The 27,215-nt window shown below is 46.8% G+C and overlaps 1 protein-coding gene across 12 annotated transcripts in view; it reads right to left on the bottom strand.

Moving 5' to 3' along the window:
- Positions 1 to 27,215, bottom strand: part of BRIP1 (BRCA1 interacting DNA helicase 1) — a 231,802-nt gene that overhangs the window by 68,386 nt on the left and 136,201 nt on the right. For 6 of the 12 annotated variants that reach the window (XM_080982772.1, XM_080982774.1, XM_080982776.1 and 3 more), the window contains 2 exons: positions 21,623 to 21,696; positions 10,259 to 10,358 (listed from right to left, as the gene is read on the bottom strand). In XM_080982772.1, the coding sequence (XP_080838898.1) occupies positions 21,657 to 21,696 (40 nt within the window). In that variant the 3' untranslated portion in view covers positions 10,259 to 10,358; positions 21,623 to 21,656. Of the gene's footprint in view, positions 1 to 10,258; positions 10,359 to 21,622; positions 21,697 to 27,215 lie in introns of those variants that run through there. The other 6 variants (XM_080982763.1, XM_080982770.1, XM_080982769.1 and 3 more) reach the window with 3 other exon arrangements.

Below are 27,215 nucleotides of genomic sequence, written 5' to 3'. Positions count from 1 at the left end.
GTTTGCCCTGAGAGAGAAGCTTGCAAATGGAAGCCTTCTTCTGGGGCTAACAGCAGCTGCAAAGTTCTGGTGGGTAGGACCATGGAAGAGTAGAAAAGGGTTGATCCTCTTCTCCCCATGCACTGTAGCCTCCACGGAAAGGGAGAGGAAGGCAACGGGCTGCCTTGTACCTGGTGAAACTATTTATCCATTTAGCCCAGTTCTGGCTACTCTGGCTCGTAGTGCTATAGGGTCTCAGGCAGCAATCTCTCTCACCAGCTGCTACCTGATTCCCTTTTTATCTGGAGACATCCAGGATTGAACTTTGGGACCTTCTGCATGGATAGAACTATGTACCATTGAACTATACTCCCCTTTCTACCATCTAGTTGTACACTCATCTTTCTGGCGTTGACCAATCTGATGGCCCCTAGTTAGCTCACATGGAGAGTAAAACAGAGATTTATTTTAAAGGAGTACTGACACATTGAAATCACAGACAGCTTTAGTAAAGAGAATGCCAGCACGGCTACACTTCTCCCAGCTGAAACTCTTGGCCATTTCAACAAAGTTTTGAAAGTTGTGCAGAATTAGATTTCTTTCAAAAGGATCAAACATCTATATAACCACCTTCCCTCCTTTCTCAGTCTTTGATCAAGAGCTTATTCCTATAAAAACTAAAATGAGGTTGGAGAGCACATTGGCTGATTGTCTAGAATAAACCTTTTCTATTCTCCAGGCATGTTGTTTTTTTGATCCCCTTTTGTTTTCCAAGTCAAAAGACACATTATCTGAAATGACTTGCAAAATTCGGAACAAATATTCACAAGGCTTTCAATGAACTCTTCCCAACCCCTCACTCATCTTTCAGCGTTGCAGAAAATACTCTTATTTTATCCCTGTGCTTTAAAACAAACAGAAAAGGTTGCCAGCTGAGGCTCTCAAGATGGTAGGACCGAGATTTATATCAGGGGGTTGGGGGGGGGGAAATCCTCCAATAGGCCAACAACTGTCAACAGTTTAAGCGGCTGCTGTTTGGTCAAGTGAGTTTGATAAGGGGGGGGGGGGGGAGAAGAGAGTGAAATCAAAGGAGTACAATGTAAACATTTTACAGTTTACATTTAATAAATCCAAATTAAACATCCAGATTCGCCCTGAAAACAGGTCAGGAGGTTGTGTAGTAGAAGTGGATCAAAACCCAACACTGGAAGCCTTAACAAGCAATATATAGCGTAAAATCTGCTTCAGTTAAAATGCAACAGCATCCCCCTTCTACTTGCTTGACAGCATGAGCCTAGGCAAGTTTACCTGGAAGTAAGTCCTAGTGTGTCCAGTGGGATTTGCCCCCCGATAATCATGGCCAGGAAGGCAGCAACTTGTTCCTAAATGCATAATTTTAAATAATTTATTAAAAGGTTGAAAGGGGGGGGAGGGCAATATTCAGCTAGGATGGAGAACATGTGGCCTTTCAGGTGTTATTGAACTACTACTACTCTCATCACTGGTTGGCCAAGGATGATGGGAGTGGAAGCCCAACAAATATCCATAGGCTTCCTCACCCCAGGTATTCATGGTTCACCTGAGTTCTGGTTTCCTGTGCTTCTCTATTTTATCTGATGTTGAGCTTGTGCAGTCAGCATGGCTGCGTCTGATGGGAGCTGTAGTCCATTTGTGTAGTGGTTCAGGGTTGCAGAGGGTCTAAGACCTGTTATTATTTCTGCAGCAGGGTCTCTGCGCCCAGTGTCCTAGAGCTGTCCAATCACCATGAAATGGGAGCTTTTTAGCTCCTGTATGCTCCAAATCTTAACCATTTAGGAAGTCTGAAAACACAAGGTGCTTCACTTTCAAGGAAATAGTGCAAGTTCTGTTACATACAATGGGAATTCACAGAAAGCACAAGTAACTTCAAAAGACAATATTGCAGCACTCCAAATCATTTGCCCATGTACACACAGAGAAAATAGTAGGCCTGCATGAAAGGCAAAACATGAACACCTGCATTGATTGTTGCAATGCATCCATAATTATTATTACTGTTTTGTGCTGCTAATGAGCAGTTTGACTTCATCCCCCAGAGGCGCACTCCATTGTCTCTTGAGACAGACAGATGCCAACAACAACAAAAATTAGATTATTGTATAACCTTGGAAGGGATGTGGCTGTGCAAAAGTGTCAACTGTGTTTCAGTTCTTCCCATTTACTTTCACATCTAAAATGGCTTTGCAGCACACAACATATCCCATTTTATTTTATTCCATAATCAGATGTACCTGTAGGATTACAGAGATTGCAACCAATTCTAGTATCTAAAATAGCACCTCACATATATGGCTGCAGATCAGTTCAGCTACTCAAGAGCAGCACATATGTATTTAAAGGAACCATACTGAAAAGATGCAGCCATAAAGAAATAATACAACAGGTGGCAACATAAACACACACACACACACACACACACACACACACACACACCCCACTGCAAAATTGGGCCTATGAGAGTGATTAGCGATTGCTTAAATTAAGTCTCCTTTTCTGAGCGACCAGCATTGTATGTGAATGCTTTACTCCTTTCCTCTGCCCTAAATTCCCCTTCCTGGTATTGAACCTGTAAACCACACCAAAAGCTTACTTGGCCTCCTATCCACTCCTGTCCTCAGCCATCTTGTGAAATTTCCAAACTTACAATTTTAGAAATACTTTTAAAAAACCCAATAATTAAGTGCCATGTGATTGACACGGCTTGGATTTCTGCTGTCAATCAATAGAAATCCATATGGCACCTGTTTACAATGATCACAAGCCACCCACCATCAGCATCATCATAAATCTTGGACAATAACTAACTGGGACCCATGGCCCACATTTCTTCACATACAATTTTTACTGCCTTAATGTTCTTTAGAGCTGGCATGTCAACATGTAAGACAGGGTTATAGTGTACTGCCCCTGCCTCCGGGCAGTGCAACAACATTAGACTAGACTAGTTCTCAGATAGCAACAGAGATATCCCCCGTGCCCTTAATCTGCTGTTCCTTCTCCCTCCTCTGGCACTCAGTTTTACAGCTGTTTGTATTGATTTTGCAATTTTCCATCGTTTGAATTCCTGCCTCTTTTCCAAGAGACATGTGAATCTCGTTAAATGTTGTTGCGGAACTATTAGCAAACACCCATCTCTTGATTCCTTCACGGTTTCTTCTGGCATGCCCTTCTGTCCTCGTCTACTTTCCCCATGAATTACTGAGTCCTGAAAAGACAGCAGCCCCAAAGAAGAACGCCTATATGCTTTGCAAAGCCCCAAATGCTAGATGCAGAGAAGGCTACATACAGTTTTATTGTATGCTTGTAAAACACACGTGTAAGGCTGCCATGCTAGAACAGGGTGTTTGATCTGGGATCACCAGGTCCTTGTTCAGCCACGAATATCACTGGACTACTGGGAAAGGACTATAGCTCAGTGGCAGAGCACTTGCTTTGCGTTGGTAGCCCTAGGTTCAATACTTGGCATTTATTTATTAATGTAGCAGTTTCCCATGTTCCTGCTTTACACTGTCAGACTATTGGTCCACCTCTCTTAGAAGTATATTGTTTATTAGATATGGTAGATGTACTTTTTATCCTCTAATGGTGTTTAATATGTGTTTTAATGGATTATTTTATGTTGTATGCTACCTTGATAACTTCTGGTTTGATGGCGGTATATAAATGATTATATTAATTTTTGGTGTTTAATGTTTTAGGGGATTGTCTTAATATGTATTACGTTGTCTTGGTAGCTTCTGGTTCAAAGGCAGTGAATGAATGATTTTAATAAATAATCTGGACGGTGGTGGCTGGGATAGAAACATAGCCGAGTTAATAACAGGAGGTGAGAGCAGGAAGATAGCCTTGCAGCTTAGAAGCATTCATGGGGAACTTTTTTGGCTTAACATCGTCAAATGAATACAAAGGTCAGCTTTATTCAACCCTCTCCACCCCCAGTCCTTGAAAGTGTAAAAATAAAAGTCTGGAAGCAATCGTCGCTAGCTATTATTCCTTCAGCCTGTAATGCAGTGGAGTGATAAAAAAGAAAAGAAGGATTGACTCTTATGGAGTAAAGAGCCAGAGAAAGGCGCTATATTATGCATGAGCCATAACGTTTTGTTCTGCATAAGCAAATCTAATGTACTTAACCCGGCTTGTGCGCTAGCAGATCACATCTGCACATTTTTTCGTGCTGACACTCCAATACATAAAACAAGCCTTCCGCAGATCTCGCTCAATTATTTTCCACGTCCATTTCGACACCACCCACCTCTTCCATCAGAGGGGCAGCGAACATGCTTTTCATGTATGAGGTCCTGAGTTCAATCCCCAGTGCCTTTCAGTTAAAGCTGATGGGGAAGATTCTCTGCCAGAAACCAGACAGCCATTGCCAGTTAGAATAGACAAAACTGGGTTAGATGGATGGATAGTCTGAACTGGAATAAGGTAGTCAATTACAGACATTTAGATCACTTCTGGAGTTCAGTTTCAAGTCAAGGCCTGGTATTCAATACTCTAAGTCTTTCCATACATCTAGAAAACTGCATTTTTCAACAAGGTCAGCCAGTCTGGCCCATGATGTTGGACTCTGTAAAGGGCAATGACTTCCATCCAGCGAGTTATTTGGCCCTTGTTGATGTCACCACCCCCTATTACATTTCCATGAGCAAAGATGCAAAGTGAGCCCAAAATGGCCTTTAAAAATTGATAAGGGCTTTATGGAGCTTCTAGACTTATGTATCAGTTTCATCTGGCTCTGTCAAAATGCCAGTCAATTTCCCGCTCTTGTCTGATTTATTGCTGCCGCACACCATATTTGCACCACTCTCCTCATCTGACAGTTCTGTCAGGGCCAGGCTCTACTCTTGGTTAGTACTGACTCAATGAATTTTAGCTCTCCTCCAGTCCACTTTCTGGACCTACAGTCAGCTCTTTCTAGGAGCAATCTCCATGCTGTTTAGTTAGCTCCTGGTTCACTTATAGCCCCAAGGCTTTGGGAGAATTGGATATAAGCCACCATTTTGCTTGCATGCAGGCCATGCCCCTATACTGAGACCAAACAAATCCCAGAATGGTTTCCAACTGGAAATCTGGGAATGAAATATTCAGTAAAGTTTATCGAAGAATTGGCAACACTCCTTTCATTTACTAGGAAATTGGGGAGTGGGGAGTTGAGTAATCTGGGGTTGATTCTTTTCCATCAGTCTAGGGGGAAAGTACCGTATTTTTCGCTCTATGACACGCACCAGACCATAACACGCACGTAGTTTTTAGAGGAGGAAAACAAGAAAAAAAAAAATCTAAACGAAATAGTGGATATATGATTTTTGTGGTTCATGCTGTGGCCACAGACATGTGATCTGACAGTGAGTTTGGAGTAGCCCAATGCAAAAATCCTGAGGATCCATGTGGATCCATGCTTTGTAACCATGGAGGAGGGAAGGAAGGGGAACCATGGATCCTCTGCTCACGACTGCAGCAGATCCCCCCCCCCCGCCACCCGCAGGCATTCTCTCCATAACACGCACAGACATTTCCCCTTACTTTCTAGGAGGAAAAAAGTGAGTGTTATGGTGCAAAAAATACGGTATATGATGTTCTGTCTCCTAGTCTATGGCAAAGTGGCTGTATCAAAGTTGATGCCAGATTCTGGGTGGCTTTTGGGAAAATTAGACCAAGGGTGCTATGAAAATTGTGGAAATATTGGAGATAGGGTGCACTTTCACATGCAACTGGCTAGCACAGAGGCAGCTCATGTAATGGTGACATGGTCAGGCGTTGCCAACGCCCAATATGTGTAACAGACTTCAAGGGACTCTCTCTGCATGAACCTAGCCATGTTGGAGGCAGCTTAGCTAGGTCCCATGTAAAGAAGAAGAAGTAGTAGTTTGGATTTTATATCCCGCTTTATCACTAACCGAAGGAGTATCAAAGCGGCTAACATTCTCCTTTCCCTTCCTCCCCCACAACAAACACCCTGTGAGGTGAGTGGGGCTGAGAGACTTCAAAGAAGTGTGACTGGCCCAAGGTCACCCAGCAGCTGCATGTGGAGGAGCGGAGACGCGAACCCGGTTCCCCAGATTACGAGACTACCGCTCTTAACCACTACACCACACTGAGAGCAAGATGATTACACTGGTTGTTAGTGAACTAGGGCAGTGGTAATGGACCTGTTTCCGCCAGTGGGCTGCATTCTCCCATAAGCAACCTTAGGAGGGCCACTTGCCAAGGGTGGGCAGGGACAGAGGCCAAAGTGGCTGGGGCAATTGATGTGACACTTACCTTTTCCCAGCCACACAAAAGCCAGAGGTTTCTCAACTCCCACCCCTCCATCGGAGCAAGCAAGTGGTATTATCGTAGTTCAAAGACACATCCCAGCCAGGCAAAAACACTTGAGGAGGGTGTGTGGCTGGGCTGGAGAAGAGTGTGGCTTGGGTGATAGGCGTGGTTGGAGAAGAGCCCTGAGGGCCAGACAGAGAGGCCTGGAGGGCTGCATTCAGTCCCCGGGCCTGAGGCTTCCCACCTCTGAACTAAAGTACAGATAAGTCTAATAGATCACACGGCCTCAATACGACACACAGGAGTCCATACTGCCTCCCTCTCCTCTAAGCAACACATCGTGCTTTCTCTTGTCCTCATCTGTCAACTAACTGACTGCTCTGAACACTAATTTTGCACAGCAATTAGCTCACCACTTCCAAGTTCCCCTCCTCGGTGCCCGAACATGTCTTTGCTTTTCAGCAGACACTGCTCTCTTTTATTGGCTTAAGAGCAACTTAGCGGTGACTCATCTTTGCATGAAAGACAGATGTCATCTCCAGTTTGGTTAAGCATTAACTTTGCTCTTTGGTAGCAGCCAGTGTTCCCTACCCATTCAATGCCTTTCTAACACACACACACAAAATCAAACACATCATTCATTGTGACCTTAGTCAAAGAGGCTGATGAAAGTAAACACCTGCGCTAAGCCGTAGCTGGAGAGGTATTTGATCTCAAGCTTTGCTCTTCATTTGAACTAGGACGCTCTTTGACAAGGCAACCAGCCTCTCCCAGGGTGGTGTATGTGCCTCCCCGACTCCTGTTGTTAGCACTAAAATACTTAAATCACCTATTGTGAATCCTATCAATAATCGTGTTTGGGCTCCTTCTTTTAAAAAATATCTATCTTATCGTGTACTGTCTTTTAGCCTGTGAGCTCATACCTGCTCTAATCCTCTGAAGATGAATGACATACAAGTTCTAATGCCGCCAGATCCTGTTACTAACAATTACCAGTTTTTCCTCCGTATTTTCACAGCACTTAAGGACACAAGGAAGGGAAAGGAGGGGAGGGCTTTCTTCAAAAAGAAGAGATCAATAGCAGTTCAGAGCCAACGATGTTGTATTTTGTTGGATTAAAAGTGTTTAGCCATGATCTCTTCCAGCAAGACATGAAGTGTTGCATCAATGAAAATATACAGTAGTCACACCAAACAAAACACACCGAAAGGGCAAAGGAAACAATGGAAGGATTACCTTTAAACAACACATTAAAGCATGTACATAAAGGGTTGGCAGCAGCCGGGGGAGGAAACTCAGCAAGTCAGATCCTGTGTGTTTCTGCCCCTCCCCCCCTCCCCCAAACTACATGTTCGATGTCTCAATATTTAAAAGTTTTCTTCGAATTAGTATGATTTCTACATTGTGGAGTGTTTCTAGATAGCTTGCTCTGTTGTGTCTTTTTGAGGCTATGTGAAATTGTGTGGCCATTTCCCTCCAACCACCAGTCCTTTCTGCAAACGAATGCAGTTGGATTTATTTACATAACATATATCAAATATCTTGGATATAAACTTATGTTCCCAGAGTGGCTAATGAAGTAGCAAGATACAATAAAAGTAAACATAAAATGAGAAGCCAAAGCAAGGCGTACAACCTAACATAACAAACTGAAAACAATGGTTTGAACCTGGCTATTCCCCACCCACCTCCCGACTATAGTTTAAACAAAGCCACAATATTGAGTTTGGATCCCATGGGGACGTGTAGTTAACTTTTAAAATGATGCTCTTTTTATTGCTGTTTTCATTTGGGTTTCGTTTTTTATTTAATCTTCTGCTCAGGTTAGCGTGGTGCAGATGTAACAGGAAATGATGGTTTCCTGCTATTAGAGCGAACTTTCTGTTCACGTAGGAAGCTGCCTCATCCCAAGTAAGGCCATTGGTCCATCTCACTCACTACTGCCTGCACTGATGGCCAGTGGCTCTCCATAGTTTCACACAGGGAGCGTTCCCATCCCTTCCTGGTGATGCCAGGGATTGAATCTGAGACCTTCTGCATTCCAAGGAGATTCCCTGCCCCTGAGCTAGGTCTCTCCATCCCTCCCTTGTCCTGGTGGAGACTGAAAGCTTCCGCTCTTTAGCTTATTTATGTGGACACAGGCAATCAAGGCAGTTTACAAATAAAAATAGGAATCTGCTTAACAAGTCACCAACAAGTACAAGGGGAATATATGAATTTTAAAATAATAATAATAATAAGAGACCCCGTTCCAGCCAAATAGGGTTCATTCCAGAGGTGAGTGAGCATTTTAGAGAGCAACTTTAACCATGGAGAGTAACTATATTAAACTACATTCTCCTCCAAAGCACAGGAGGCAAATTAATATCCAATTCACATCAGACTACCCGGCATAAAACACAGTTAATAGGAATATGTGGTAGAATAAAAAAATAAAATAAAACCGAGGAGCAGACAACTTTGGTATGCTAACAAAATTTTTACAATCCGTAGTATAGTTATTATTTTTATTATACCGTCCTGATGGATTTATTTTCTTCCTTCTCTATAAACCTCTTACATCCAAGATGGATATTAAAGGGGATATGTGAGAAATAAACTAGCCAGAAAATCCTTTTATCAATACTAGACCCCCCGGGCCAAACCCTTGCAGCCATATGGAACGGAAGCACATGCCAATAAGCTAGTGGGAAGAGTTACGCAAAGTACTTCCAAGACGAGTCTGTAAAAGAGTTTCTAGGAGTTACGGGGACACAGCTGAGTGTATGCAGCTCTTGGAGAAAGAGATTGCTACAGGGCAGCTTTCACCGCCCTGGTAACCGCCAGATGCCTTGGACTCCCACCTCCCATCATTCCCGACTGTTGGCCATGCTGGCTGGAACCAATAGGAGTCCCAACAGCATTTGGGGGACACCAGATTCTCCACCCCCTGATTTAGAAGGGGAACCTGCCCTTGAAGCTCAGGAAAGTTTTTGCTGCTAGCTATATGTGCCTCAAAGTCTGGTAGACTCACTGTGGCATCACAGGTTGTTACATCAGAGCAGCTGAGCCCAATACCAATCAGAGAGGTGGGTGATTGCTTGGGCATTTGGTTACCCTCATTTGGTAACAATGGCCCATTGCGAAATCAAAAAGCCTTTTGTGGGACCACTAGGGAACTGCAAAGCTGACTTAACAGCTCTCTTGGCAAAAAGAAAGGCAAGATATGAAGAGATAACAGGCAGAAGAGAGGGGGGAAGACTTGGATGAGGAATCAACCCATTTCCTGTCTGGGCCAACTTTCACCCTTAAGCCCATTCTATTCCATTTCTGTGTTGATCTGACAATTATTTTTAAATATATGTCTTTGAAAAACAAAAGCACTGCACACACTCTCAAAATATGCATTTTAAAATGTATTTTGATTTTCTTTTTGAGCCAAGAACATCATCAGAAAATTTGGGAAGTTGTAGACAATAAAGTTCTAGTCTAAACTTTTATCCCATGTGGTGTTCATCAGGCACGATCATACTGGAATTAGCCAAGAACTAATTCCTCTATTTGAGGAATTGGGGTCTACTAATGGGTCCTCAGCTAGCATGGCAATTAGCTTCCATATGTAGCAAATATAAGATGGGTGTTAAGGAAGTGCCAGCACACAATCTCATTAGGAAGAATAACAATAATCGGAAGCTGAGTGGGTGAAGGTGTACGAGTATCTACACTTCAAAACTTAACCTGGTTTAATATTCTTTCCCTCTCATCATACCCCTAACTGTGGGTCTCCAGATGCTACTGGACTACAAAAAATAAATGGGGGAGAGATTTGGTTCATGTTTTAATTAAAACCAGCATCATTTGCACTTCCCAAAAAAATATCCAAACCCAAACCCAGCTATGCTTCAAATTTCACACCTTGCTGTACATTGTGATTGTCACGCTCCTGTATAGGCCAGGGTCCCTGTTTCAGAAGGTCTAAGGCTCTCATCAAAGTACTCACCCACACAGGCAGGGTAGTGCTGGAGCAATGCAGTCCAAACAAAGCGCAGATGGTCAGTCTAGGTCCAAACACGATCCAGAAGCAATTGCCAGGAAACAGCCTAGGAGGGAACACTAGGATCAGGAACAAAGATCTACAGAACAAGTGAATTGTGTTTTACCCCAGCTACTGGAAGGCTCAAGAGGGAGACATTATATGCTCTGGCCTCCTGAACCACACAGCTGCAGGTAGTAAGAGAGCTTCAGAGATTGCTTACTTATGAGTAGACCCCTTTCACATGAGTAGACCTAGAACTTCACAGACACATACTATAATGTTCTTTTTTGGTCTGAACCCAAATCTTTTGGTGCCGGTGTTCCTGGGCACTAGGAAGTGGTTCCATGAAATTATTTTATATATGTTTTTATTGTTCTGTGACTTCAAGAATTTCCATAGGAAGTAATTTGTAGAAGGAAGAAAATAAATACGAATAAACAAATATAGCTGCATGCATTCAGTGTGAGTGCAAAATTCAAAGTTGATAAGCCACAGTGTTAGGGAAATTGATCTACCTTCTCACCACACGATTCACAATATACTTGACCAGATCGTTTATGCAGAGAAAACTAAAATGTGTAAAGCTGAAGAAACAAAAGTTTGTTCCAGTGCAATAGGAGATACTCAATTTAGGGAAATGACAAAAAACCTTAAGGATTTCACTCAACTTGAGATTTATAGGGTGAGAATCATTTAATAATAAAACACCCTAGAGAGAGCTGGGAGCAGCAATTCCCAACTGGCGGTCGAAGCATGAGAATAAGAAAAATTATATTCAGATTTTTCAAAGGTGCACGATTGCTGAAGTTGCAGGGGTAGCGAAAACCAAACAGTTTTCTTTCCATTAGGTTTCAGTGATAACATTCTGTGCCATTTTAATAGACTACGTGTCTTGAATTACAAGAACGCACATATACATCGGCATATACAATCCCTTAGTGAGAGGGAAAGATCTCAGTTATTCGCAGGGCACTCAATACCATTACATAATAGCCCTTTCCAAACAAGCAAAAGGACGCAAAGTTTTTAGCTGGGGATTTAGTCACACTTCATCAGGATCGCGTTTACACGGGGCCCAGCCAAATGCAAGTGAAAGTTTTACTGTCAGTTCACTTTGCATGTGCTATTACTAATCCACATGAAGCCTGCTGAGCTAAACCCCCAAGGTGCAATCAGTGTTAAAATGTTGTGAAGAGAGTGTTTAAAGTTGAGGTTAAATGCATTTACCAAGGTATGGGTTTTGTCCAATGACAAGCTGAAAGTGAAACGGGCAGAGGTTGGGGGGCTTGTGTGTGTGTGTGTTGCTCTAACCAGATATATGCCATAAACACGGCGGGGTTACAATGCAAAGGTTGCCTACGCACCAGATATGCTGCTGCAATCATCATTTTGTAGATATGTATGTTTCACAATTGTCAACTGGCAGTCCGGCTACTGAGTCATCCAGTAGACAAAACGGACACTGGCAATTTCGGAAGAGAAATCACTCCCACGAGAGGCTTCAAAAGAGGATCAGAAAAGCTCAGAGAGTATCAATGACTGCTGATGTTCTACTTCCACTGCTAGAGGCAGTATGCCTCTGAACGCCAGTTTCTGGAAAGTGCAGGAGGAAGGTGCTGAAGGAGCGTCTCCACCTCCATCGTTCAGCCTGGACACTGAGGTCCACCTCCAAGGAGGGCCTTCTGGCGGTTCCCTCCCTGCAAGAAGTGAGGTTACAGGGAACCAGGCAGAGGGCATTCTCGGTAGTGGCGCCCGCCCTGTGGAACGCCCTCCCACCAGATGTCAAGGAAATAAACAACTATCTGACTTTTAGAAGACATCTGAGGGCAGCCCTGTTTAGGGAAATTTTTCATGTTTGATCTTTTATCATGCTTTTAATATTCTGTTGGGAGCCACTCAGAGTGGCTGGTAAGATCTTACTAATACAGTGGTACCTCAGGTTAAGTACTTTGTCAGGGGTTCAGGAGCAGAGGCAAGGGCAAGGGAGGAAACAGAGAGCGAGGGGGAGGAGGCAGAAGAAAAGATGAGTGATGACGACGACCCGAGATCTCCGAGTCTTTCCAGTGAATCAGAAGATTCACAGAAAGGAGCACCAGTGGCCAGGGCAAGGGGGGAGCCTAGGGGGACACCCCAGGAAGATAGAGCCAGAGGGGACTCAGAGGGGAGCAGTTGGAAATCGGGACCAGCGTCACCGCCAGAGAGCAGGGAAGAGGAAGGGCGCCAGGGATCAAGCGCTGGCAGCTCACAACAGGGGGGAGGGCACGAGTCAGGAGTGGCCACACCTCCATCGGGGAGCGAAGAAACGGTCAGACGGAAGGTGGAAGGTTGGGCGCGCGCGCCAAGTTCAAATGCACAGGAAGGTGGCGCAGTAGGCAGCCCGGAAAGGGAGCCAGGTCCTAAAGCCCGCCGAAAGGAGGGAGAAGAGTCAGCGGGGTCAGCGTCAGCGTCAGAGGAATCCCGGAAGGAAGAGACCCCGGGGGGCAGAGGGACCCAGAGAAGAACAGTCAGGCGGAAAAGGTGGAGCAAGGCTAGGATATTAAGTTGGTGTACAAGGGGCGGAGACTCAGATGGAGCTTCGCCGATCTAACCATTAGACGTAGGGTTGCACGCAGCAGCTTGAGAATGGAAACTGTAACTCAATAAAGACTTTTATTTAATGATCGCTGGCTAGCGTGATCCTCTGTGAGCTAGGATCTGGAAGCAGCTCTGACAGTAAGCTCCATCTCATAAATTGTGGGCATCTACAGCCTCGCGGAGAGGAGAGAAAGCGGGTGCCTACTAGCGAGCTCACGAACGGCAGACAACATGACGGCCGAACAGCAGATAGCGGAACTCAGAGAAGCAGTGTCGCGACTGAATGCCGAGGCTCTTGCATCCAGGAAGAGAGAGGAGGACGCAGCTGCCGCCTACAGGGATCTCCAGGTCAGGTTGGAAGTGCTTACGAAGCAAGGGCAACTGACACCCAAACCGGAGGGGATTGGGTTGGGGAGACGAACAGGCGGTCTGGTCTCTCACTTCGATGGGAATTTGCAACAGTACCCCAACTTTAGAGCAGATGTAATGTGTGCACTGCAACTGCTGAACAAAGACTTTAGAGATGAGCAGGAGAAGGTGGGATTCATCATGTCCCATTTGCATGGAGATGCTAAAGCATGGCTGCGCAATTTGTGGAGAGATAAGGATCCGGCGCTCCAAAATGCGGATGCCTTTATTAAAGCGATGGATGGGTGCTTTTTATCAAGCATTGACGTGGATCTTGCTCGGCAGCAGATACATGGACTGAAGCAAGGGAGGGCCAGCGTAAGGCAGTACCATGCCCGCTTTTTCGCTTTGGTCAGTGCTCTGGAATGGGACAGAGATTCGGCTCCTGTAAGAGACCTGTTTTGGGAGGGATTGCACGGCTCGGTTAAAGATGAAATTGCGAGGGGGGAGAGACCCCGGACCACGCAGGAGATCGTTCAGAGGGCGCTGGCGGTGGGGGTGCGGCTGGAAGGACGTCCGTGGAGCAGTGGCGAAGGGCGTGGAGGGCGCGAACCAGCCAGGGGCTCCTCCTTCCTTCCCAGAGAAGCAGCGCGTGCGCAATCCACGCCTCCGCCAGGAGGAGGAGCGGAACCTATGGAGGTTGGAGGTGCAAGGGCTCAGTCAGCAGCCAGAGCCCTAGCACCGGCAGCAGTGAAAGCGAAGCCTCCTAGAGGGAATAGGAAGTGTTACATCTGCGATGATCCACAGCATATGGCGAAAGAGTGTCCCCAGAGGCTCCACAAGCACACTGCAGCCTCAGCAATGGTAACTGCAGCAACGCAGCAAGGACAACCACAGCAGGGAAACGACGGAGTCTGGTTGGAGGAAGAGGCACTGGGGCCCAGCCAGACGTGTCAGTGAAGCAGTCCCCAGAGATTTTACAGCCCATGGACCCCCTCCCGCCCAAACCAGTAGTGAGGCTCACCGCGTCACTCCAGCTGCCCAATGGAATCACCATGGACGTGCCAATCACCATTGACTCCGGAAGCAATGCGGACTTTATAGGGCAGGACTTTGTCGACCGACACGCTATACAGTTGCTGCCTGCCACGCTGCCCCTGCAGGTTGTCACGGTGGATGGCAGGGAGCTGCTAGGGGGGCAAGTGGTGAAGCAGACGCCACCAATGGTGATGCGACTTGGGAATCACAGGGAAATCATCAGCTTCAATGTCACTCAACTATCGGACACGCCCATTGTATTGGGCATGAGTTGGCTGGACAAGCACAGCCCGACGCTGGCTTGGTACCAGAGGCAGCTGACCTTCGGCTCTTCCTTTTGCGCTGAACACTGCATCGTGCCCAGGCAGGAAGGAGAGGAAGAGGAGTCACAGCGGCAGCTAGGCACGCTGCAAGCGGTTCCCCACAAGTACGCAGATTTTTTGGAGGTTTTCTGCGAGAAGGAGGCAGACAGGCTACCCCCCCACAGACCATATGACTGCAAAATTGACCTGCTGCCGGGGGCGGCGCTGCCCAAAGGGAAGCTGTATTCCATGTCTGAGGACGAACTGCAGGAACTCAAAGAGTTCATAGATCATAATTTGGAGCGCGGTTTCATCCGAGAGTCCAAGGCAGCGGGGGGCAGTCCGGTATTCTTTGTTAAGAAGCGGGACACGCCCCAAAAAAGACTTGTAGTGGACTTTCGCATCTTGAACAGTGTGACCAAGCCGTCGGACTTCCCCATGCCCCGAATCGACGACCTCCTCGCAAAGGTACGGAAGGGCAAAGTGTTCACCAAGTTGGACCTGCGAGGGGCATACAACCTCATTCGCATGCGGGAAGGAGATGAGTGGAAGACAGCCATGTTCACGCCCCTGGGCACCTACGAATATAGAGTTATGCCTTTTGGATTGCAAAATGGTTCCCACGTTTTTCAAGCTTTCATGCATCACGTGTTGGCGGGGCTCCTCTACAAGACGTGCGTCTGTTTCTTGGATGACATCCTGATCTTTTCGGAATCGCAGCAGGAGCATGACAGACACGTCAAGGAAGTGCTGAGCAGGCTACAGCAACATAGGCTTTACGCCAAGCTGGAGAAGTGCCAATTCGACGTGACGGAGGTGGATTTCCTGGGCTACAAGTTGTCTGATAAAGGGCTCGCCATGGACAGCGCCAAGGTCCGAGCAGTGTTGGATTGGAAAAGCCCACGCAACCGGAAGGAGGTCCAACGGTTTGTCGGCTTCGCGAACTTCTATCGCAAGTTTATCAAAGGCTTTGCGATGCAGACAGCGGCCATCACGGACACGCTCAGCTCCAAGAAAAAGAAGTTCATCTGGACAGAGAAGGCGGAGCAGTCCTTTCAGGCACTCAAGCGTCTCTTCGCGTCGGAAGAGCAGCTGCTTCATGTCAACCCCAGCAGGCCGATGAGGGTGGAGACAGACGCTTCGGACAGAGCCGTGGGAGCAGTCCTGCTGCAGAAAGACCCGCAGGGGGTTTGGAGGCCGGGAGCGTTTTACTCAAGGAAGCTCAGCAAGTCCGAACAGAACTACACCATCTGGGACAGGGAGTTGCTGGCCATTCATGCAGCGTTCAAAGCGTGGAGGCACTTCCTGATCGGCGCCAAGCACACGGTGCAGGTCTGCACGGACCACAAGAATCTAGAGCACTGGCGCACGGCACAGTTCCTGAACCAGAGGCAGATACGTTGGGCTGAGTTCTTTGCGAATTTCGACTTCCGAATAGAGTATGTCCCGGGGGACACCAACATCATGGCGGATGCTCTCTCCCGTAAGCCACAGTATCTGGAGGAGGCAACGCCAGCGGCCGCCATGCACATCTTCGCACCGACAGTGTGGGCGTGCGCGGCGGCAACAGTTGACCTGGATGCGGTGCGACGAGCGTTGCAGGATGACTCCTTCGCGCAAGCAAAGATGGCAGAGGTGCACAGGGGCACGGCAGCGACCGACGAGTTCCAGCTGCGAGATGGTTTGCTCATCCGTAAAGGGGCCATCTACGTGCCGGGAGACGAACTTCGCGCCAAGGTACTGCAGCAGCTGCATGACGCGCCCACTGCCGGGCACTTTGGCAAGGAGAAGACGGTGGAATTAGTAGCCAGAGACTTCTGGTGGCCCGGAATGAGAGGGGAAGTCGCGGACTACGTGGCGAGGTGTGACACCTGCCAGAGGGCCAAACCAGTGCACAGACCGCCGGCCGGACTGCTGGAACCGCTGCAAACTCCGTTCGAACCATGGGAGAGAGTGGCCCTGGACTTTGTCACGGATCTGCCCAGCTCGAGGGGCAAGACGGCTGTGCTGGTGGTGGTGGACTTGTTCTCCAAGATGGCACATTTCATTCCGTGTGCGAAGGTGGCCACGGCGGAACAAACCGCCAAACTGTTCATAGACCACGTGTTCAAGGTTCACGGTCTGCCGCGGTCTATTCTGTCCGACCGAGGGCGACAGTTCATCTCAAACTTCTGGCAGAGGCTGATGGGCTTCCTGAACGTCAAGATCAACCTGGCGTCGGCTAGACACCCGCAGACCAACGGGCAAGCGGAGCGGGTCAATGCCATCATGCAGCAGTACCTGAGATGTTATGCGAATCAACAGCCTGCGACGTGGGTGGATTACCTGCCTCTCGCCGAGTTCGCCTACAACAACACGAAGCACGTGTCCACGGGGGTCACGCCGTTCTTCGCCAACAACGGGAGGCACCCCAGAACCTTCCCGGGACTGGAAAGAATGGGGGAGGGGGAGCCGCAGACAGCAGATGCGTTCGCGTCGGAGTTGCAGGAGGTCCACGATCAGCTGCGGCGGCACCTGGAGCTGGCTAAACACGCATACAAGGTACAAGCGGACAAACACAGAAGGGTTGGCGAAGAGATCCATGTGGGAGACTGGGTCTGGTTAGCAGCCCACGCAGTGCCGGCCAGGTCGTTGGCGAAGAAGAAACTAGGGCATAAACAACTGGGGCCCTACCAAGTCGAAGAACAGGTCAACCCGGTGGCTTTCAGGCTGGCTCTTCCGGAGGGTTCCAGAATGCATCCGGTGTTCCACAGATCGGTGCTCACTCCCTACAAGGCACCTCACAGGTTTCAGGAACCAGGAACGGCACCGGGTCCGCTCCGAGAGAGAACCGGGCAAGGGGGAGTGGCACAGGAGGAGCGCATCAACGAAGTCACGGAGATTTTGGACTCCAGATGGGGGGAAGAGGGGGTAGAATACCTTCTCGCCAAGGAGGGCACCCCGGCCAGTGCCAACAGCTGGGTGCCGGGCTACGCTTTAGACGAACCTCTGCTCAAAGAAGAGTTTCATGCCCTCTTCCCACATAGGCCAATGCCAGCAGACTTTTTCGACGACTGGCTTTTCACGCCCACGCTTTCAGCCAGCACGTTCCGGGGGTTCGACTCGGACGAGGAACCGACACGAGACGCCCGTTCCCCGGAGGGGTCACCCTCGGGATCTGCTTCAGAACCCTCGTATTGGTGGGATGATCGACCAGAGGAGCAGTTCCGCAGAAGGTGGCTGGAGGGTCCAGGACGAGCAACGTCTCCAGAAGGCAACGAGGGAGAGACGGACATGGCCGTTTTCGGGGACGACCCGGGTTTCGAGCACGGCGGCACAGAGATGGAAGCGGAGGTGACCGTCGTCAACGAGAGCAGGGAGGAAGAACCGGAAGACTTCGGATGGCGGCCCGCCACGGGAAGCGAACTGTATCCGACATTCGTCCCCCTGACACGGCAGCACCCAGATCCCGCACCGGAAGGAGGGGAGGGGGGAAGAGGGGGCTTCGAGGGGGGGATGGATGTCAGGGGTTCAGGAGCAGAGGCAAGGGCAAGGGAGGAAACAGAGAGCGAGGGGGAGGAGGCAGAAGAAAAGATGAGTGATGACGACGACCCGAGATCTCCGAGTCTTTCCAGTGAATCAGAAGATTCACAGAAAGGAGCACCAGTGGCCAGGGCAAGGGGGGAGCCTAGGGGGACACCCCAGGAAGATAGAGCCAGAGGGGACTCAGAGGGGAGCAGTTGGAAATCGGGACCAGCGTCACCGCCAGAGAGCAGGGAAGAGGAAGGGCGCCAGGGATCAAGCGCTGGCAGCTCACAACAGGGGGGAGGGCACGAGTCAGGAGTGGCCACACCTCCATCGGGGAGCGAAGAAACGGTCAGACGGAAGGTGGAAGGTTGGGCGCGCGCGCCAAGTTCAAATGCACAGGAAGGTGGCACAGTAGGCAGCCCGGAAAGGGAGCCAGGTCCTAAAGCCCGCCGAAAGGAGGGAGAAGAGTCAGGGGGGTCAGCGTCAGCGTCAGAGGAATCCCGGAAGGAAGAGACCCCGGGGGGCAGAGGGACCCAGAGAAGAACAGTCAGGCGGAAAAGGTGGAGCAAGGCTAGGATATTAAGTTGGTGTACAAGGGGCGGAGACTCAGATGGAGCTTCGCCGATCTAACCATTAGACGTAGGGTTGCACGCAGCAGCTTGAGAATGGAAACTGTAACTCAATAAAGACTTTTATTTAATGATCGCTGGCTAGCGTGATCCTCTGTGAGCTAGGATCTGGAAGCAGCTCTGACATACTTAATTCATTCCAGAGGTCTGTACTTAACCTGAAACTGTTCTTAATCTGAAGCACCACTTTAGCTAATGGGGCCTCCTGCAGCGCCACCGGAGCACAATTTCTGTTCTCATCCTGAAGCAAAGTTCTTAACCCGAGGTAATATTTCTGGGTTAGCGGAGTCTGTAACCTGAAGCGTATGTAACCCGAGGTACCACTGTAATCTCCTTTTAGTGTGCTATTTATTATTCTTATTCCTATGCTCAGGTCCTGCTTGTGGGCTTCATATGGTTATCTATGGCATCTTTTTAACTGTACTGGTTCAGTCCTGGCATGTTTGCCACCTTCCTTTGAAGGAAGTTGTGGAATATAAATTAAACAAATAAACAATATGGTTGGCTGCGGTTACAGCAGGATCCTGGGCTAGAGGGGCCATGGGCCACTTAATGGTACTGCAACTCTACCAGGGGCTTTGCAAAATCTACCCTGGCTGCAGTAAAGCACATGGTTTCTGTTTGCAGATAACCTCCCCAGGACTTAAGATCTTCCGCAGAGGTCCTTCTCAGAGTGCTCCCTCCGCTGTTAGCTTACAGGAGTGGTAGCCCCTCCATGGGGAATATTCCCCCTGAGGAAGCTCACCTCGCTGCCCTCTGTACAATCTTTCTGGAGACACTAAAAAAATATTTCTCCCCTACCCCCTTCAATAGTTTTAACAGTACCACAAGTTCACTCAGGGTTTTACCACAAACATCCACTTCTCCCTAGCTGGTGTTTTCTCAACGGCTGTTGTATTGGGGTTGCTGATTTTCTTTCTGTGGCATGAGGAATTTTCTTTAATTTATATCACAGAGGAGTTGGTTGTTTAACGTTTTTGGGACGCACTATGCTCGTCAGTTTTTGTACTTGCGATTCTGCTACATTTTCATAAGTCGCCTTGTGGCTCCGATACGAGGGGTGCACAAATCCAATAAAAAGTAATACATTGAATTAATAATGGTTCAAACACGTAACCATGCCCCTGTGGGTCCAAAGTGATGCCGTCCCTCTGAGAGTTCCCACCACATCCAAAAATGCAATTTCGAAGCAAATGTGGCAAGTTCCAGCTTGACCAAAACCAACCAACCTGAGGAGTTTGAGGTACCTGAGAAATCTGTGTAATTTATCCGGGGGTTCCAAACAGCAGTAGCTGCAGTAGGCCTACACTGTGAGATTATTCTGAATAGGCAGAACCAGCTCAAGACTGAACACTATTATTTATAGCAGGCTTCTTCAACCTCGGCCCTCCAGATGTTTTTGGCCTACAACTCCCATGATCTCTAGCTAGCAGGACCAGTGGTCAGGGATGATGGGAATTGTAGTCTCAAAACATCTGGAGAGCCGAGGTTGAGGAAGCCTGATTTACAGTATTTATTTTACATATTGTTATCCTGCCTGCTTTTCAGATAATCACTGTCCCCCAAAGTGGAGTGCATCAATTTTTTAAAATGTCATTTCTTTGGCTGATGGATGGGACTATACTGTTTCCCCCCCAGTCCCAGAGCAACAGACACCTAGAACCTAGTAGTGTTTCAGGCAGGGAGGGAAAATACAAGCTCCTGTGTCTGTTCTTTCCCTGGCTGGTGGATGGGGCCCCGCTGGGTCTCTCACTTGCCCTGAGTTAGTCATGGGAGGAAAGGGGTGCAGACTTCCAATGGTCCCAAGTCCCTTTTGCTGATGGCAGACGTCAGAGGATGCAATCCTGGGTGAAATTGTTGAACTGTCCAAGCTTCATAGAGCCAAGTTCAAAACCTCATTCAGCCATGAAGCTTACTGAGTGACCCTGGACTAAGTCACTCTCTTGCTCTCTTCTTGAGAATATAAAACATCCAGATTTTAAGAGTTTGTTTGCATTTAGAGCTGACTTTATGCAAGCGTGAGTTACATGGCTCAGACATTTAATGTCTATTATTCATTCCTGCAAATGCGGGCGCTCAGGAGAGCAAGTCTGCATGATTAATCTGTGGCTCATGCGAGTCTTGTGCTCTCTTGTCCACACCTGTGCAGGTGGGGTCAGTTTTCTCTCTGAAGATCTACATTTTCTTCAAGTACAACTTAAACAAGTATCATACTAAAGCTTTCAGGAAAATTTAAGTGCTCTTTAGGTTAGCAGTCTTGATAAATTCAATGCAGTCATCTAGAGAATTTTCACTTGGCAGTCCAGAACTATCAAGGTTATTTCCTTCTGAAAAATGATGTTTTGACTGGATTGGGGAAGCAGGGCGGGGGCAGAGTTTTCACTACGGCAACATGTGGCCGTCAGAACAAGAGAGAGCCATCTGTTTGCAATTGGGCCTGGCTATTGTGGTCTAGTTTGCTGGTAACAGTTTGTATACTAAGCTTAGTAAAGTACACATTAAAAAAAATAAAGGAAATATAATCAGAAAGAGGTAATGTTACTGTAATTTTAATTTACTCTGGAGGAATAAAGGTCAAAATTTCAAATCTATTTCACTATGATGGGTTGGAATGGTGTAGTGCCTGAGGCTGCAATCTAAGTGTGTAACTTACCTGATGAGTGCAAGCCCCACTGAAATCAATGGGCTTACTTCTGAGCAGAATTGCAGTGTAAAAGGAGAGAGGAGGTAGGGGATTTACAGTTCAAATCTCAGTGAAGCAGCAGAAATATTAACTGAAAAAGACTTTGACATCTCAGAAAGCACCTCTCCCAAACACTGAGAGTTAATTATCATTTGAGGTATGACAAAGTCTAATACTAATAAAACAAAGTTTGTGATTGGGGAAACAATAAATATATCAAGGGAAGGCCATATCAGCATCAATTTACCTGGCTCGCCCTGTAGAACTTTCCAAGGTTTGTTCTATACAGGCTCAGAACAGCCAGGAGGGTCTGCACGGAGACTGCAAAGAAAAAAATGCTTAATTTAGATGACTTAAATCCCTAGGTGAAGAAGTTGAATGTTCCAGGCTTACAGACCCAGTTCGAATCCTCATTCAGCCATGAAGCTAATTCACTGAGCAAGTCACATTTTCTCTCTTCCACTGTGTGGTTTTAACTAATCTTTATGTTTGTTATATTGCTGAGTTACCTGTACAGGCAATCCTCATTTTGCACTGGGGGCTCCATTCTGGACCCCAACACGCGTTGGCAGAGCACACCTAAGCCCACTCTGCCCTTTACATTATGTCTTTATGACGTTGGGGCCTATTTCTGGGTTCGGTGCAGATCACATGTCATTCAGACGTGCCTAAACCCGAAGTTGCCTGTACAGTGGTACCTCAGGTTACAGACACTTCAGGTTACAGACTCCGCTAACCCAGAAATATTACCTCAGGTTAAGAACTTTGCTTCAGGGTGAGAACAAAAATCATGCGGCGGTGGCGCAGCGGCAGCAGGAGGCCCCATTAGCTAAAGTGGTACCTCAGGTTAAGAACAGTTTCAGGTTAAGAATGGACCTCCGGAACGAATTAAGTTCTTAACCCGAGGTAGCACTGTACATTACTTAGAGACAGTCAGAATTAAGTGGTATATAAATGGACAAGCTGACTACTTATTAAGCTGGACAGGAGGAAGAGACTGTATACAATGCCCCAAACGCCTTGGGAGAAAGGTGGGGCGGAATGGTAATTTATTTCTTTATTTATTGGATTTATGTACCACCCTCCATCAAAACATCTGGGGCAGTTCACGAGAAAAAAACACAAGATAAAAGCACAAATAAATATATTACGTGTACTAATAAATATATTAGTAGAGAACTGGCTGTAACGCTGTCGAGTAATGCCAAACAAATAATTCCTTTGATGTTGTCGGCAAGGGTTACAAAAGCAGAGGCGGGGAAACTCAGTTATGGATTTACTACGTGGACTTAGGATGAAGGGAGGCTGCAGATCTTCAGGTGTTGGACTGCAACTCCCAGCATCCCCAACCACTGACCATGCTGGCTGAGGCTGGTGGGAGTGAACAGCCAACACCATCTGGAGAGCTACAGGCTTCCCAACGACTCTTATCTCCAACTCTTCATCTGCAGTGTCACCTACCTAGCAGGGCTGTTGTACGGATCAGTAAGAATGTCATGTGAAGCATCTGAAGATTCAGGAAAGCATTCCATTCTATTATTATTATTATTATTATTATTATTATTATTATTATTATCATCACCACCAAAATGAAATGCCACTGAAGTGCAGTTCTGCTGCTGTACACAAACTTCTGAAAATATCAAATTTTCCCCACCAATAAAAGTCTTTTAATGGCTCTAACATTAATTTTTTGTTAAGAAACCTCCAATAACTGTTGAAACTAGGAATGGTTTTATAAAAGCATTTACAGGCAACTGCTTAGAAAAAACCAAAGCTCTTTTTGCACATGGAATGGACATTATATTAGACTCATCCAACAAGCTCCAATATGAAATCTCCTCTCATGCTAAATTAGCACCTGGGCTGAGAGAATGATTTGGGGAATCCAGAGTTGAAGCCTGAGCGTCATTAATAATTATTGGATTAGTTGTCTTTTTAATCTAGCTCATTGTTTCTTTTTCTACATATACAAAGTGATCCATTAAAAGATTTTCTAAAAGCCTTTTAAGACAACTAGGGGCGGAAAGAAATCTGGTTCAGTTTGCATTTAAAGGCAAACCTGATAAATTCACACTATATGAAGCTGTATGCAAAACGAACTAGAGCTATATTTTGAAACTCACTTTTCTCCGAATTTTGCAAACAAGCAACATGTATACAAAAATGCAAATACTAGAGTGAAGTGTGCATAAAATGCATATAAAAGTGAATCTAACATGCAAAGTACATTATATTAGGGGGAATTGCTGCAAAAATATATGTATTTGGAGAAATTTTCATCAGGATTTTTTTTAATGATAGCAATAATCACAAACTGGTGGGGAAATGAACTGACTGGAGAGAACAAGAAACTGATAAATTTGCCCATCCCGAAACACATTGCACTGCCTCATTTTAGCACAGTTAAACGGCTTCAGGTAATGTTGCCACAAGACAATCAAATAGAATGCAAAAGAAGGACAGATAAAGAGTGCAGATTCCGCCCTTGGAGTCATCACCTAGGCCAGCAAATTGTGTGTGTGTGTGTTTGTGTGTGTATCCCTACACAGAAACAATTAACTAAGAGGAACTTTGCCAGATGCTTGGGAACGTAACTTACTCTTCAATTATATTTACTCAGCATCGACTCAAAACGAAGTGCACTGTTAGCAAGACAGGAAAACCTTTTAAGATTACTGTCTGATAAGGGCATGCGTAAGCTACGCAGTAAATCTTAACAGCGATGGGGGGAGAGAGAAAAAGGAAGTTATTAAGCCTACTGTGCAAGGAATCACATAGTCACCATATCATGATGGAAAGTTTCTAAACTAAAACATCTGATCTGTCGGTTTCTTCAGAGACATGGCTGAATGTAAACATACCCAAGGCAGATTTATTAGTCTGTGGATAGTCCTCATTATTTGAAATGCATGTACACACGCACACACCTAATAGCTATCAGAAATACTTCATTTCTAGAAGTCGTGATTTTTGACCTGGAAGACTTTCCCCAAATCCAGATGTGCGGTGGTTGGTGGCAGTTGCTCAGCAGTGAATCAAAGGCATTTTGTCTATGCTTAAAACCATTATTTCCTTTTATTGCTGCTTCACATGTGCTCCTGGGCTGTGTGGGTTTAGGTTTAAAAGTTTCAGATCTGTAGTGGTTCTAGGGGTTGCTCATGTGTAAGCCGGTGCAAACACCTGGCTGGGTTGCCTGAGTGAACCTTTTCTGTCTGGACAGCCACTCACCCGTGGCTGTCTCAATCGCTGGCAGAATCCGTCAGTGGGCGTTTCTTAAACTTCTTCCAGCAAAGAAGCTCTTTGACGCCTAGTCTCCTCCTACTCTCTCTGCGCGAAAGCCTTCTGCGCAAGGAGGGCGTAGGCAGCGGAGGACCTCTACTCTCCCCGCTGGTCCCCGGCAAGGAGTCATGGGACTGCCTCGCCGCTTCCCCCATCTGCCCCCCTTCTCCACTGGTGCTACGCTGATTCTCTTCCCCAGAAGATGGGCTGCCTCTCCCAATCCCGGGACGCTCTCTGGAATCCCTCTGGATTTTGCTCTCTTCCTCCGGCACTGATGGCAGTTCCCTGACAAGATCCAATTGAACTTTAGCCATTAGTATACTGCCCAAAACATTAAGAAAAATATTGATGCCAAACTAGCCATTAGCCAAATGTTTCTTGCCAAGGACAGCAGCTGTGAGTCTACAGTCTCCCTCTATAATGTATAGTACAACTTGCCTGCCTCCTTTTGTCATCGTAAGCCACAGGTCAGTGGTAAAGAACACCTGCTTGGCATGTAGAAGGAACCAGGTTCAATTGCTGGGATCTCCAGCTAGGTTTGGGCAAAACTTTTCATCCGAAACCTTGGAGAACCACTTCTGAGTTAGTGCAAACTAGTATTCTTTCATTCTTCCAGACCCAGGACTCACCTTTATCCAAAACCTGCATGTGGAGACCCATTCCTTAATATTTTGTTTATCATAAATTTATGTGGAGGTGAGAGTGCTGCTGTTGCAGCCCTCCTTAGATCAGACTGTGACTCAGAGGTGGGGTTCAACCCACCAGTTGAAGAGTGATGCTGTTTGACCAACCTTCCCAAACTTGGTGCCCTCCAGGTGTTTTGAACTACAACTCTTTACATGGCTGAGGACATTAAGGAGGGCATTTAGAGGGCATGAGGGTGGGGAAAGCTGCTGAAGACAGCACCGAACTAGATGGGTAAATGGCTCCTTTAAACTCTGACCTAGGTAAAGGTAAAGGGACCCCTGACCATTAGGCCCAGTCATGACCGACTCTGGGGTTGTGGCACTCATCTCGCTTTATTGGCTGAGGGAGCCGGCGTACAGCTTCCGGGTCATGTGGCCAGCAGGACTAAGCCACTTCTGAAGAACCAGAGCAGCGCACAGAAATGCTGTTTACCTTCCCGTCGGAGTATTTATCTACTTGTACTTTGTGCTTTTGAACTGCTAGGTTGGCAGGAGCAGGGACCGAGCAACAGGAGCTCACCCCGTCGCAGGGATTCGAACCGCCGACCTTCTGATCAGCAAGTCCTAGGCTCTGTGGTTTAACCCACAGCGCCACCCACGTCCCACAAAACTCTGACCTAGGAGTTTAAAAACCTAGGTCACCTCTGTCTAGATCGATATTGGCGTGATTTATGAACTAGCAACTTTACTGTGATTATTTTGCATGCGCAAACCACAGAAATTCCAGGGAGATGTTGACAAACATTAGAAAGCAACTAAGCATGTTCCTATGAAGCTGCCTTATGTCAAGGGTTTCAGATGGCAGTCTTGTCCAGCTCTGCCTGGAGACCGCAGGGATTGAACTTGGACCCTTCTGCCCCAAGCGCCTCCTTCCCCCCATGGCTGCAGAGTGGGTCCCTTGTAGAGAGGGCTTTCAAAAGCAGGTTTTGACATGGTGTTGGAGTGCAGACTACCAAGTACACCCTGTTCAGCTCTTTGGAGCCAGGCCAGGGATACCATGCATGCCAGAGCAGGGGCCGTGTCGTGATGGACGAGGCTGGGTTTAAGAACTTTGCATGAGAGATACAAAACAGAAGGCAAAGAAAGGCTGAAGTGCGGGGTAAGATTTACGATCTTCAATTATTTCCCTCACAATTCCCCCCTCCCTCTAGGGTACAAGCACATAATATATTGTACTTTCCATTACCTGGTACAAATATAAAACATATCTGAAAAACACATTTCATCCCTATAACATATTAAAACAACAAGAAAGGGGCCATGGCAGGGTTTGATAGATTAACTGTCGCCCACTGATGTTGTGCCATATTAGTTAACAGCAAATTAATATCATCGCACACATTTTATTCCCCCTTACATCTTACAAAGAAAAATTAGGCCAGAAAGCCTGCAATTCTGAAACTCCTGTATTAAATCCCCAAAAGCCGTAACAACACACAGTGGAGCAAGAGCAAACCTTGCCCGTTTTGGCTACCCCGGGACATTTCCTTTAAGCCACCGTAAGCTCTGACTCAAAGCCGCAGAGACCCCCTTTTGCGATCTAGATTCTACTTGACGTGCGTGTATTTTATGAACTGGCATATTTCACTGCATTTATTCTGCATGTCCTTATTGTGATCTGAAGCCAGGGCTTTTCATCAGCACCCAATTGTTAAAATAAATCCAAACAACGCAATAGCTTTGGGGTTACGTAGTTGTAAGAAGCAGTAGAAGGTTGCAATTTTCTGGTACACATGAGTAGATATAGATGAAACAGATTTCACTTGTTATGAATTAATTCACACACCAACAAACAATAGCCAAATGGAACCTCCATCTCCAGATGCAGTTCACCGCTGACTATCTATTGTTGGACAAGGTGGGCATAGGCAC

Source organism: Podarcis pityusensis (genome assembly GCF_964106645.2).
Source record: "Podarcis pityusensis genome assembly, chromosome: 15".
Classification (NCBI taxonomy): domain Eukaryota; kingdom Metazoa; phylum Chordata; class Lepidosauria; order Squamata; family Lacertidae; genus Podarcis; species Podarcis pityusensis.
The sequence above is the reverse complement of the archived record's forward strand: the minus strand, read 5'-3'. Positions and strand labels throughout refer to the sequence as shown.